Source organism: Pristiophorus japonicus, chromosome 13, assembly GCF_044704955.1.
Source record: "Pristiophorus japonicus isolate sPriJap1 chromosome 13, sPriJap1.hap1, whole genome shotgun sequence".
Classification (NCBI taxonomy): Eukaryota; Metazoa; Chordata; class Chondrichthyes; family Pristiophoridae; genus Pristiophorus; species Pristiophorus japonicus.
The window spans coordinates 33,484,305-33,497,929 of NC_091989.1; the positions used below are offsets into that span (position 1 = coordinate 33,484,305).

At 50.2% G+C, this 13,625-nt stretch overlaps 1 protein-coding gene across 1 annotated transcript in view; it reads right to left on the bottom strand.

The window, feature by feature from the left end:
- The window catches only part of gsap (gamma-secretase activating protein), a 124,026-nt gene that overhangs the window by 26,653 nt on the left and 83,748 nt on the right, over nt 1–13,625 (bottom strand). The window contains 1 exon segment of the mRNA XM_070896738.1: nt 6,635–6,754. Within this exon segment, the coding sequence (XP_070752839.1) occupies nt 6,635–6,754 (120 nt within the window).

Sequence of the window (13,625 nt, forward strand, 5' to 3'; positions counted from 1 at the left end):
TCAAGAGGATATGAGATTGCCCAGGAGGTGTCTGCGGAAGACATGGTTGCCAGAACTGGCACCCAATGCCGTAAAAAGTTCAACGACCTTACCAGGGTCATGAGGGCAAGTACCCTTCACATTTATGCATGTCTGCTATACTTCCAACATGAATGTCAGACACTGTGAAGTCTTTCGTGTATCTTCCCATTCTCAAAGTCTTGCAGCCAGTGATGTGGGTTTCACAATGCATCGGAAAGCTGAAGGCTGACTTCTCCAGCCATTGCCTCTTAATTAAGGGTGCACATATCCTCTTCTTCCCATATCATTTGAGAACCTTCCTCGCAATACACACCCACTGTTGATATGGGTTTCATAAGAATCACCTGCAGCCCCTATGCTACCTCCCTCTCCCCTCCTATCAATCGCTCACAAACATCATGCAACATCCACACAGATTGAAGTGAAGACATTTGCACATCCACACAGTCTCAGCTATTGAACTATGGTAGGCATATGTGGTACAGCAGATGGTGTATCCTTTCTGAACCCTTCCTATTTTTCTCATTGCAGGCAAAGCTCTCAAACAGGCGTGAGCAGTACCAGAGAGGTGGGGGTTCACCTCAACTCCTTGATTTAACAGATGTGAAAGGAACGGATGTCTGCCCTCATTGGAGCTGCAGCTCGGACAGTTGCCGGGAGCAATGCTGAGCCCCCTTCGGGTAGTGAGGGTATGTAAATGGATTGCGCGTCTGATGTGATTTCATTGAGACATATTATGAAGTGGCGTGGGGCCTTCACATGTACATGTCCAATGCCAGCTTCCTGTCATCACCCTGCCCCTTTCCTGCTGCTAACCAAGTCTGTTGTTTTCTGCTTGCAGAAGAACAGCCACAATCGCGACAGGCGTCCAGGAAGCCATCGACATCTGACTATGGAGGAGATGATGAGGCATGCGAGGAGACTGCAATGCCTGAGACACAGAGCTCACCAATTGGCCCAACGGAAAAAAGCACATCTGGGGACGAGCTCAATTTCCCTGGCTGAGAGTCATCGGAGGCTCCTGGCCCCAGTCGCCTATAGCAACGTGCAATGAGAGGGGAACCTCAGAGGCCAGCTCTCCGGAGGGTGAGTCAGCAAAGTAGGTCTGCTCAACAACAGGCAGACATGGAACTGGACTTGCTGGAAATGTCCAGGGAAAACACAGACATGACTGTGAGCTCATGGGTACATTGGGTCAGATCCCAGAGGGCACTGACACTGACAAACTTTCTGCGACTGTTGCGGAGGCAGCGTCACGCAATGACGGTGCAACTCGGGACTCCAGTGAGGCCATCATTGCCCACTCAGAGGTAGGTGGCCTCCAACAGCGACAGTGGTGCTCCAGAGCGTGTGGCGCGTGCCATTGATCACGTTGCAGCATCGATCAAATTGCAGCTGCAGCTTGGTGATATGATGCGGTCAATGACTGATGCCATCCTCTCTGTGTTTCCCATTGTCCAATGGGGAAGGGACGGTGCCGAAGCAGGCCAGCAAGTTGTGGAGAAACATCGTGCTCTGCATGTTGAGGCCCAGCCCTGTCGGGAGTCTCAGTGGCTCCCAGGAAATGGAAGGTGCTGTCCTTCCACAGGAAGATAGCATTCCGGCTCCAACCACTGGCTCTCCAACCATGCACCCTACACGGTACACACCCGAGCCACCAGTGACTGCTTCCACTGGTGATGAGGCACAGCAGTCCGCAGCCGGGCTTTCCAGGCCCAGAGCTGTTCCAGGGCGTCTTCATACAGGGTACGGTCTGTTCCCCCTAACACAGCAGCCCTCAAGCAGCCTTGCTGTAAGCACTGAGACCTCATTGAGGAGGAGCAGCAGGCATGGGGGGGGGGGGGGTAAAAGGGTAGGGGTGGAAAAGCACCCAATATGGGGTCGCACAACGAGATGCAAATACATTCAGATGTTATGAGTGCAGGTGTAGATACTTCAGGGCCCAAATTGCCCTCTGCCCCAAACTGGGCACACTTACTGTTTAAAAAAACATTTCCCTGCCCCAATCCATGGAGCGGAGAGTACAGCGATATTCAACACGTTAATTTTTTTTGCATCAGTGCAGTGGTCCTGGAGAAAGTACCGTTGGGTCGGGTCAGCCGCCGCTCCAAGTCATCAGCGCCACAATGTCCCTCCCCTTCAGTTAAGGGGGGGGGGGGCCACTGCAAGCTCTGCAGCCATTTTAGTAGCACCCATTGGGCTACCAGGGTGGGTTTCAGCCAGGCCAGCGGCCTGGTACCAAAAAGAGGGTTCTGGACTGCCTGGCCGAACCCATGGCTGCCATTGTCGGGCCGACTTCGGAGTTGGCCGACAATTAAAATAAAATGGTGGCCGCGGCAGTGCGCCTTCCCCTTTAAGGGCAGATGCGTCGCCCAGCCACAAGAAGCTTCCCGCTGGGGAAAGCTGTCGGGGGCATCAACTGGCAGTTGATCCGCTCCCGCAGGGCAGAAAGGGGGTCGCTGCCAGTCGGTAAGGGGTTGACGTGTACCCGACGGAGCAGGGAGATGGCCGCGGCGGTCCCGTACACCACTCCAAAAATAAAGGAGGCCAATTTAGAAAATGTCAGCCTCTTTGCGCCGACCAAGCGGTGAGTACTTTCCGCACCATTGCCACCTCTTTGAGGTGGCTCTGTAAAAAAATGGGCAATTTCGGCCCCTTTATTTGTTAAAATTGAATGTAACCTGAAAAAGTTGCAGCAGGATGCTGTTTATTGTATAGTTTTATTTTGATGGCTTGAAGTGTTGTTTGCTTTTGATGTTTTATATGATGTTTTCAAATTGTTTGTTCGTTGAATCGTTGCCGTTGTTTGGGGTGGGGGTGGGGGGGGCTGTCGGCTTTGATACTTTTGTGCATTAAATTATAACTATGAGTCTTTGATGTTGTCTTGTGCATCATTGCGAAGTTCAGCTTAGATGTGCCTTTAAGGCGGCACATAGCATGGCCAGTATTAGAAGCATCCCTCAGCTTACTCCACTCAAGCAAGCTGGCCCATTATGAGCTGGCGACGTGCGGCTCTTGCTCCAGCAGCACGCTGCCTCCCCGTGGTTCGGGTGGAATTCCAATGGGAGCCTCGCCAGGCTTGTCTTCATCGTCCTCCTTCTCCCGCCGAGGTGACCTGCAATCCCCATGGGTAATGCCTGGCCCCTGATGAGTGCCAAGTTCTGCAGCATGCAGCACAACACAATGTCCTCAGAGACCTGTTGGGCGGCTATTGAAGGCTGCCTCCAGAGCGGACAAGGCATAAGTCTGCCTGTAGCAGCTGGCATATCTGTGTCAGCACTTCCTCTTGGAAACACATCCTTCTCACATACTGCTCCTCAGAGAGCTGGAGTATGACCGTTGGTGCCTGTAAACCCTTGGGAGGGTAAGCCATCCTCCCCATACAGCTTCGGCCTCTCCTCAGCCGTGTCTTGACATGGCCAGCAGCCCTTCTTCTTGTTTGACAATGTCTGGCAATGCCAACCAGCATGATATGCTAGCGAACTAGTAATGCCCCATAACATTTTTTCTCTGACATTGATAGGAGACTGTAATGGCAGATAAAAGGAGCATTTGCAAGTCTGACATTCACGCAACGTTCTATTCCCAACCGTTGCAGACAATGTGAGCTGTGATGTAGGATCTTCATCCATTTCATTAAAAACGCTGACAATACCGCCTACGACACCCTGGCACCACCGGTATAGAAACATAGAAATATAGAAAATAGGTGCAGGAGTAGGCCATTCAGCCCTTCGAGCCTGCACCACCATTCAATATGATCATGGCTGATCATGCAACTTTAGTACCCCATTCCTGCTTTCTCTCCATTCCCCTTGATCCCTTTAGCTGTAAGGGGCATATCTAACTCCCTTTTGAATATATCTATTTTCAAACGTTTCCTGGGGCGTACGTTAAATGAGGCGTAAGGGCCGAATTTTCCATCCGTGGTGCTAACGTCATGACCTCAGTCAAATTGGAGGGTGGGGCGGTACGTTTTTGTGCCGCCGCAAATCAGGAGCCTAATTTACCGGCCTGGCGCTAAAACCTGCAAGCCCGGCGTAAGGCCCAGAAACACCATTTACCGACCCTCCGGGGCGGAAAGAGAGGCACAAAAGAGCCGAAAATCCAACCCATATAGGTTTATAAAATGTTTTAGGGTTCAATTTAATATTGCCTGGTCATCATCATAGGCAGGAAACTGAGGAAGACTTGCTTCCACTCTAAAAGTGAGTTCTCAGGTGACTGTACAGTCTCTGTCACAGGTGGGACAGACAGTGCTTGAAGGAAATGGTGGGTGGTTAATATGGTTTTCCACATGCACCTTTCGCTGTCTGCGTTTGGTTTCTGCATGCTCTTGGCGATGAGACTCGAGGTGCTCAGCTCCCTCCCGGATGCTCTTCCTCCCTTAAGGCGGTCTTGGGCCAGGGATTCCCAGGTGCTGGTGGGGATGTTGCACTTTATCAAGGAGACTTTGAGGGTTCCTTGAAATGTTTCCTCTGCCCACCTGGGACTCGCTTGTCGTGTAGGAGCTCAGAGTAGTGCGCTTGCTTTGGGAGTCTCACGTCGAGTATGCGGACGATGTGGCCCGCCCAACAGAGCTGGTCGAGTGTGGTCAGTGATTCGATGCTGGGGTGTTGGCCTGATCGAGAACACTGATGTTGGTGCGTCTATCCTCCCAGTGGATTTGCAGGATCTTGCAGAGGCCGTGCTAGTGGTACTTCTCCAGCGCTTTGAGGAGTTTACTGTATATGGTCCATGTCTCTGAGCCATATAGGAGGGCAGGTATCACTACTGCCCTGTAGACCATAAGCTTGGTAACAGATGAGGTCCTGGTCTTCAAACACTCTCCATCAGGCAATTGAAGACTGCGCTGGCACACTGGAGGCGGTGTTGGACCTCGATGTCAATGTCTGCCCTTGCTGATAGTAGGCTCCCGAGATATGGAAAATGGTCCACGTTGTCCAAGGCCGCGCCGTGGATTTTGATTACCGGGGAGCAGTGTTGTGAGGCGGGGTCAGGTTAGTGGAGGACTTTTGTCTTATGGATATTTAGTGTAAGGCCCATGCTTTTGTATGCCTTGGTGAAGATGTTGACGTTGGTTTGGAGTTCGGCTTCTGAATGTGCGTAGACACAAACGACACCCACATACTGAAGTTCGGTGACAGAGGATGGGATGACCTTGGAACTAGCCTGGAGGAGACGATGGTTGAACAGGTTCCCATTGGTACTATAGTTTAGTTCCACTCCAGCGGGGAACTTGTTGAGAGTGAGATGAAGCATTGCAGCGAGGAAGATCGAGAAGAGCGTTGGCGCGATGACGCAGCCCTGCTTGACCCCGGTCCAGACGTGGATTGGGTCTGTTAGTCAGGATCATGGCTTGCATGTCTTTGTGGAGTAGGCGGAGGATGGTGACAAACTTTTGGGGCAGCCGAAATGGAGGAGGACACTCCATAGTCCCTCATGGTTAACTGTGTCAAAGCCTTTGTAAGGTCAAAGAAGGCCATGTGCAAGGGTTGGTGCTATTCCCTGCATTTATCTTGTAGTTATTGCGTCTGTTGTACCCCTTAGTGGACGGAATGCTGACAACACTACCTGGTAATCATTTCTTGTAACCTCTATTTGCTTTCTGTATTAACTTTTTCAATTCTCTCCTGTACTTTCCATAATCTTTCTGGTTATTAACTGAATCTTACTCTTGACATTTGTCATAAGCCATCTTTTTTCTGCTGTTTTAACTTTTATTTCCTTTGTCATTCAGGGCGCATTCACTTTGGATGCTCTACCATTTCCCTTTAAAAGGACTATGCCTAGTTTATACCTGAACTATCTCTTCTGTGAACGCCCACCTTTGCTTTGTTACTGCTTTACTCTGCAATCATCTTTTCCAATCTACCTGTGCTAGGTCCCTTCTTAAATCACTGATATTAGCTCTTCCCCAGTTGAGCATTTTTACCTTGAATGTTTTCTGATCTCTTTCTATAATGACTCTAAACCAAATGATGTTGTGGTCACTGTTAGCTAGATGATCTCCTAATGTAACACACTCCACTTGTCGTGCTTCATTTCCCAAAACCAGATTCAATATTGCTTCCTTTCTTATTCGACTGGAAAGGTATTGATTAAGAAAGTTCTCCTGTACACATATCAGAAACTCCTCTCCTTCCCCAGTCTTAACACTCTGCTTTTCCCAGTCTATAAGTCCCCTAATATTACTGCTCTATGGGCTGGATTTTCCGCTGCTGTTTACCTCAGTTTTCGTCCCAGTGGGATGGCAATGGCAACGGTGAGCTCTTCCGGGCGATAAGCTTCCAGTACCCCGCCGGGGTTTTTGGGGCCAGTTTCAGGAGGGGCGCAGAGTATTACCACTCGGAAGAGGCGAGCTGTTGTGTAATGCCCCGGTTGCGACGGCTCGATATTTGGATCTTGCCTGACCTGTAGCGCCCCCTGGTGTAGCAGTTGCAGTGAGCTAAGCAATGCTGACCTCAGGTAAGTGATTGTTTTTTCTTTTTTTATCGGCGATTTATGCTGTGGTGACATAGGCTATGTATTGGGAATGTTTTTGCTGGGGGTTTTTTCAGTTTTTCAGCAGATCATTTCGTACTCAGATATTAAAAAAATTAAATTATATTACCTTTGAGTAGCCTGGTAACAAATCGTTCTGTTGGATGCAACAGTCCAAGATCAATATAATGCAGTAGGGTATGTAAAGGAAGACATCTTACACCAAGGATTATGTGAATTGTATGATAACCTGTATTGAAACCAAGGAGGGGAAAAAAATCAATATTTATACAAAGCAAAAAGATGCACTGTCAGTATTTACAATCAAGCACATTTTTATGTTTCTCCATAAAGCCCAGTATAATAAATTACTTATTCCCTTTAAAGAAATATTCATAATTCTCAACAAATATATTTCCTTGAGGAATAAAAACTGCACTGGAAAAGTGGTACAACCACTAGAGAAGTGGCATAACTAGAGAAGTTAAGGATAGTATTAGATTAAAAGAGACATACAATGTTGCTAAAAAGAGTAGTAAGCCTGAGGATTGGGATTGTTTTAAAAATCAGCAAAGGATGATCAAAAAATGTATATAAAGAGGAAGAAAATAGAATACGAGAGTAAACTAGCAAGAAATATAAAAAGAGATTGTAAGAGCATTTACAAGTATGTAAAAAAAGAGATTAACGAAAGTAAACGTGGGTCCCTTGGAAGCAGAGACAGGAGAAATTATAATGGGGAAGAAGAAAATGGCAGAGACGTTAAACAAGTATTTTGGGAGCGACTTTAATTCTACTCACTCAGCAGAAACCTGGTGGTGGGTAGCTAAAACTGCCCTGGTTCTTAGCTGTCCGAAAGCTGCCATGGTCGCAACATGTGCAATTTTAACCTGCTCTCCTTAGCAGGCAAGGACACATGCAGCGAGCCAAGAGGGTCCTTCTTTACATATGCATGTTGCGGCCCAATGACATAATTGAGACTCAACCGTTAATTTACCTCAGGCTTGAACAGGGAATACACCTGGAGATAAAATCAGGGCCTGTGGGTTTGTCTTCACAGTAGAAGACACAAAGAGAGGAACTAAAGTCATTAACAACTTGTATTTATATAGAACCTTTAACGTAGTAAAAAGTCCCAAGGCGCTTCACAGGAGTGTTATAAGACAAAATCTTTGACACTGAGCTACATAAAGAGAAATTAGGGCAGTTCACCAAAAGCACGGTCAAAGAGATAGGTTTTAAGGAGCGTCTTAAAGGAGGAAAGAAAGGTAGAGAGGCGGAGAGGTTTAGAAGGGAATTCCAGAGCTTAGGATCTAGGCAACAGAATGCACAGCCACCAACAGTTGAGTGATTATAATCATATTAATATTAGTAAAGAAAAGTACTGGAAAAATTAGTGGGACTAAAAGCTGACAAATGCCCTGGACCTGATGGCCTACATTCTGGTGTTTTAAAAAAAGGTGACTGCAGAGATAGTGAATGTATTGGGAATTCTAGAACGGTCCCCATGGATTGGAAAGTAGCAAACATAATCCCGCTGTTCAAGAAAGGAGGGAGAGAAAACAGGGAACTAAGCCGGTTAGCCTGACATCAGTAGTAGGGAAAATATTAGAATCTATTATTAAGGACATGGTAACAGGGTACTTGGAAAATCACAATATGATTAGGCAGTCACCACGGTTTTATGGGGTTCAAGTTTTGGCCTGAGTTGCTCCTATTTTTTTGGAGCAACTAGTTTAGAATGGAGCATCTTAGAAATTGCAATTCTCAGCATTTAGTTTGCTCCAGTTCTAGTCAGTTAGAATAGTTTTATTTTAGAACAGATTTTTTTTTCCCCAAAAGGGGGCGTGTCCAACTACTTACACCTGTTTTGCAAGTTTAGGCAGCAAAAACTTACTCCAAATTAACTTAGAATGGAGTAAGTGTAGATTTTTGTACGCTCAGAAAAACCTTGCCTACACTTAAAAATCAGGCGTAGGGAACCGGGGTGGGGGGGGTGGGGGTGGGGTTTACAAAGATTAAACACTTCACTTTTACAAATTTGGGCCCCAAGTTTTGACATGATTTGCTCCTGATTTTTTAGGAGCAACTGGTGTAGAACGGAGTATCTTAGAAATCGGAATTCTCGCCATTTAGTTTGCTCCAGTTCTAGTCAGTTAGAACAGTTTCACTTTGGAACAGAATTTTTTTTTCAAAGTTTCGGCAGTGAAAACTTACTCCAAACTAACTTAGAATGGAGTAAGTGAAGATTTTTGTACTCTCGAAAAAACCTTGTCTACACTTTAGAAAATCAGGCGTAGGTTACAAATCAGGCATAGGGAATGGTGGGGGGGGGGGGTTTAAAGGGAAGTTTACAAACATTAAACACTTCAGTTTTACAAATAAAGAGCCATCATCAATAATAAATGATAAATACATCAATAAATCAATCAAAAAAAATTAATAATAAATATTTTTTTTTAAATCAATAAATAAAATATTTTCTTCTTACCGACTGCAGCACCGGGAGCCGCCCCCCCCCCCCCCCCCCAGTGTGTCTCTGTCAGTGTCTCTATCTCTCTGTCTGTCTGTGTGTCTCTCATTCTCTGTCTGTCAGTGTCTGTGTTTCTGACAGCGAGGGGAGGGGGAGGAGGGGGGTAGAGGGAGAGAGGAGGGGGTAGAGGGAAGGGGGAGTGATGGGGGAGAGAAGGAGGAGAGGGGAGAGAAGGGGGAGGGGGGAGAGAAGGGGGAGGGGGGAGGAGGAGATGGGGGGGAAAGGAGATGGAGGGGGTGGGAGAAGGAGATGGAGGGGGGGGGAGAAGGAGATGGAGGGGGGGGGAGAAGGAGATGGAGGGGGGGGGAGAAGGAGATGGAGGGGGGGGGAGAAGGAGATGGAGGGGGGGGGGAGAAGGAGATGGAGGGGGGGGGAGAAGGAGATGGAGGGGGGGGAGAAGGAGATGGAGGGAGGGGGAGAAGGAGAAGGAGGAGGGGGAGAAGGAGATGGAGGGGGGGGGAGAAGGAGATGGAGGGGGGGGAGAAGGAGATGGAGGGGGGGGGGAGAAGGAGATGGAGGGGGGGGAGAAGGAGATTGGGGGAGGGGAAGGAGATTGGGGGAGGGGAAGGAGATTGGGGGAGGGGAAGGAGATTGGGGGAGGGGAAGGAGATTGGGGGAGGGGGAAGGAGATTGGGGGAGGGGGAAGGAGATTGGGGGAGGGGGAAGGAGATTGGGGGAGGGGGAAGGAGATTGGGGGAGGGGGAAGGAGATTGGGGGAGGGGGAAGGAGATTGGGGGAGGGGGAAGGAGATTGGGGGAGGGGGAAGGAGATTGGGGGAGGGGGAAGGAGATTGGGGGAGGGGGAAGGAGATTGGGGGAGGGGGAAGGAGATTGGGGGAGGGGAAGGAGATTGGGGGAGGGGAAGGAGATTGGGGGAGGGGAAGGAGATTGGGGGAGGGGAAGGAGATTGGGGGAGGGGAAGGAGATTGGGGGAGGGGAAGGAGATTGGGGGAGGGGAAGGAGATTGGGGGAGGGGAAGGAGATTGGGGGAGGGGAAGGAGATTGGGGGAGGGGAAGGAGATTGGGGGAGGGGGAAGGAGATTGGGGGAGGGGGAAGGAGATTGGGGGAGGGGAGGGAGAGGGGAGATTGGGGCCGAGGGGAAAGGAGATTGGGGGAGGGGAAAGGAGATTGGGGGAGGGGAAAGGAGATTGGGGGAGGGGAAAGGAGATTGGGGGAGGGGAAAGGAGATTGGGGGAGGGGAAAGGAGATTGGGGGAGGGGAAGGAGATTGGGGGAGGGGAAGGAGATTGGGGGAGGGGAAGGAGATTGGGGGAGGGGAAAGGAGATGGGGGGGGGGGGGAAGGCTGAACGGGCCGGGCCCGAGACTTCGGGCAGGGCCCGTCCCCAGCACCAGATTTACAGGTAGGTGGCGTTGGGTCGGGTCGGGAGGAGCACGGGTCGGGGGGTTGGTGGGAGGGAGGTTGGTTCGGTTCGGTTCGGGCCGGGGGGGAGGGAGGGAGAGGGAGGTCAGGTCGGGGGGAGGGAGGTCGGTCGGATCCAATCCGGGGGTGGGGGGAAGCGGGAATCGGGTCGGTGTCGGGTCCGGTCCGGAGGCGGAGGGGGTGGGGGGTGGGGAAGCGGGAGTCGGGTCGGGTCCAGTCCGGGGGGTCGGGTCGAGTCCGGGGGCAGGGGCAGGGGGGGGGGGAAGCGGGAGTCGGGTCAGTGTTGGGTCCGGTCCAGGGGCGGAGGGGGGGGGAGGGGGCGGGAGTCCGGGTCGGGGTCCGGTCCGGAGGCAGGAAGCAGGAGTCGAGTCGGGTCAGGAGGAAGCAGGAGCTGGCCGTGGGAGGAGCCTTATTCATGCAGCCCCAGTGAGGCCATTCGGCCAGGGCTAGGAGCTGCGTGCTTCGGCCCCTCCCACACAGTTTTGAGCGCCTGGAGCTACTGCACATGCGCGCCCACTGTAGCGCGCATGTGCAGAGGTCCCGGCACTGTTTTCAGCGCAGGGACCTGGCTCCGCCCCCTACAGCTCGTGCTGCGCTGCGCCGAGCTGTAAACGACCTGCAGGGAGCTGGAGAATCTGGAAGTCTTTTTTAGGCGCACTTTGTGGCGCGAAAAACGTTCATCCAGGTCGGGACTGCGCCGTTCTAGGCGCGGCTCGAAACTTGGGCCCAAAGAGCCATCATCAATAATAAATAAATTAATAAATCAATCAAAAAAAATCTAAAAATAAAATATTTTTTAAAAATCGATCAATAAATAAAAAATTATTTCTACTCACCTACTGCAGCACCAAGAGCCCTGCAACAGCATGCTGGGATGCCCGCCCCCCCACCCCCCCCAAGTGTGTGTCTCTCTGTCAGTGTCTCTGTGTTTCTGACTGCTGGGGGGGTGGGGGGGAAAGGAGGGCGGGGGGGGGGAGGGTGGAGGGAGAGAAGAGTGGAGGGAGGGAGAGGGTGGAGGGAGGGAGAGGAGGGAGGAGGGGGTAGGGATGGAGAGGGAGGGAGGGGAGGGAGAGAGAGGAGCCGGGGAGAGGCTAAATGGGCAGGGTCGGGCCACTGCTGAAGCCGACACTTTGGGCGGGCCCCGCCGCCGATTGGGGGGGGGGGGGAAAGAGGGGAGGGCAGAGGGGTAGGAGAGGAGGGAGAAGAAGGGGGGACGGAGGGAGAAGAGGGGGTGGACGGAGGGAGGGAGAGGGAGGAGGAGGGAGGGAGGGAGGGAGAGGGAGGGAGGGAGAGGGAGGGAGGGAGAGGGAGGGAGGGAGAGAGAGGAGCGGGGGAGAGGCTGAAAGGGCCGGGTTAGGCCGCCGCCATCGCCGACGGGGGCGGGGTGGGAGAAGATGGGAGGGCGGGGAGAGAGAAGAGTGGGGAGGGAGGGAGCTGAACGGGAGGGAAGTCCAGTCCGATCTTCGCCTGGTGAGCCCATTTGGCCAGGGCTAGGGCCAGGCCCCTCCCACGCAGCCTCGGAGGCCTGGAGCTACTGCACATGCGCGCGCACTCTAATGCGCATGTGCAGAGGTCCCGGCACTGTTTTCAGCACCGGGACCTGGCTCCAATCCCGACCCCTTGTGCTGCGCAACACCGAGCATGAAGATGTCCTGAGGAGACCGGAGAATCACAAGGTAAGTTTTTGGCGCCCTTTTTCTTCCAGAAAGTCGGCGCACCATATCGAGAGGCGCCGTTTTTCCAGAGGGTGGAAACTTGGGCCAATGAAAAGGAAATTATTATTGACAAATCTAAAGTTTTTGAATGTGTAACTAGCTGGATAGATAAGGGAGAACCAATGGATGTAGTACATTTAGATTATCAAAAGGCATTCGATAAGGTGCCACACAAAAGGTTGTTACACAAAATTTGGACTCCTGGGATTGGGGGCAACATATTAGCATAGATTGAGGATCGGTTAACTGACAGAAAAGTGTGTATGAAGGGTCAATTCGGGATGGTAGGGTGTAACTAGTGGAGTGTTGCAACGATCAGTACTTGGGCCTCAGCTATTTGTAAATTATACCAATGACCTAGATGAGGGGATCAAGTGTAATATATCCATGTTTGCTGACAATATAAAGCTAGTGGGCAGGTAAGCTGTGAGGAGAATGTAAAGAGGTTGCAACGGGATATAGGCCTGTTAAGTGATTGGGCAAGAAGGTGGCAGATGCAGTATAACATTAAGTGTAAAATTATCCACTTTGATAGGAAGAATGGAAAGGCAAAATCTATTTTTAAAAGGTGAGAGACTAGTAAATTTGGGGATTCTGAGGGATTTGGGTGCCCTTGCACACGAATCACAGAAAGTTAACGTGGAGGTATAGCAAGCAATTAGGAAGACAAATGTTCCGATAACCTTTATTGCAAGAGGGTTGGAGTACGAGAGTAAAGTCTTGTTGCAATTATATACGGCTTTGGTAAGACCACACCTGAAGTATGGTGTACAGTTTTGATCTCTTTACCCAAGGAAAGATAGATTTGCTTTAGAGGGGTTGCAACAAAGGTACGCTAGATTGATTCCCGGGATGAGAGGGCTGTCCTATGGGAAGAGATTAAATAGATTGGGCCTGTACTCTCTGGAGTTTAGAAGAATGAGAAGTGATCTCATTGAAACATAAGATTCTGAGGGGGATTGACAGGGTAGGTGCTGAGAGGCTTTTTCCCCTGGCTGGAGAGTCTAGAACTAGGGGTCATAATCTCAGGATAAGGGGTCAGCCATTTAGAAAGGAGATGGGGAGAAATGTCTTCACTCAGAGGTTGTGAATCTTTGTAATTTTCTACCCCAGAGGGCTTTGGATGATGAGTATATTCAAGACTGAGAGCGACAGATTTTTGGGCATTAAGAGAATCAGGATATGAGGATAGAGCGAGTAAGTAGAAGTCCAACCATGATCTTAGTGAATGGTGGAGCAAGCTCGAGGGGCCGTATGGCCTACTCCTGGTTCCATGTTTATGGTAGTAAAATATAGTTTCTTATGGTAATAAAATATAGGTTATTAAAATAGAGTTAAGAGGTGGTGATGAATCCTGGCTACAAGCTTACTTCAATCTACACTAACAGTAGGACTCTTTCTGCATTTCTGTGTCCCCTTTTTGGAGCACTAACTTTAAAAGTAAGTTTACCATTAGTGCAGCGAAGGTTCACCAAACTGATTCCCGGGATGG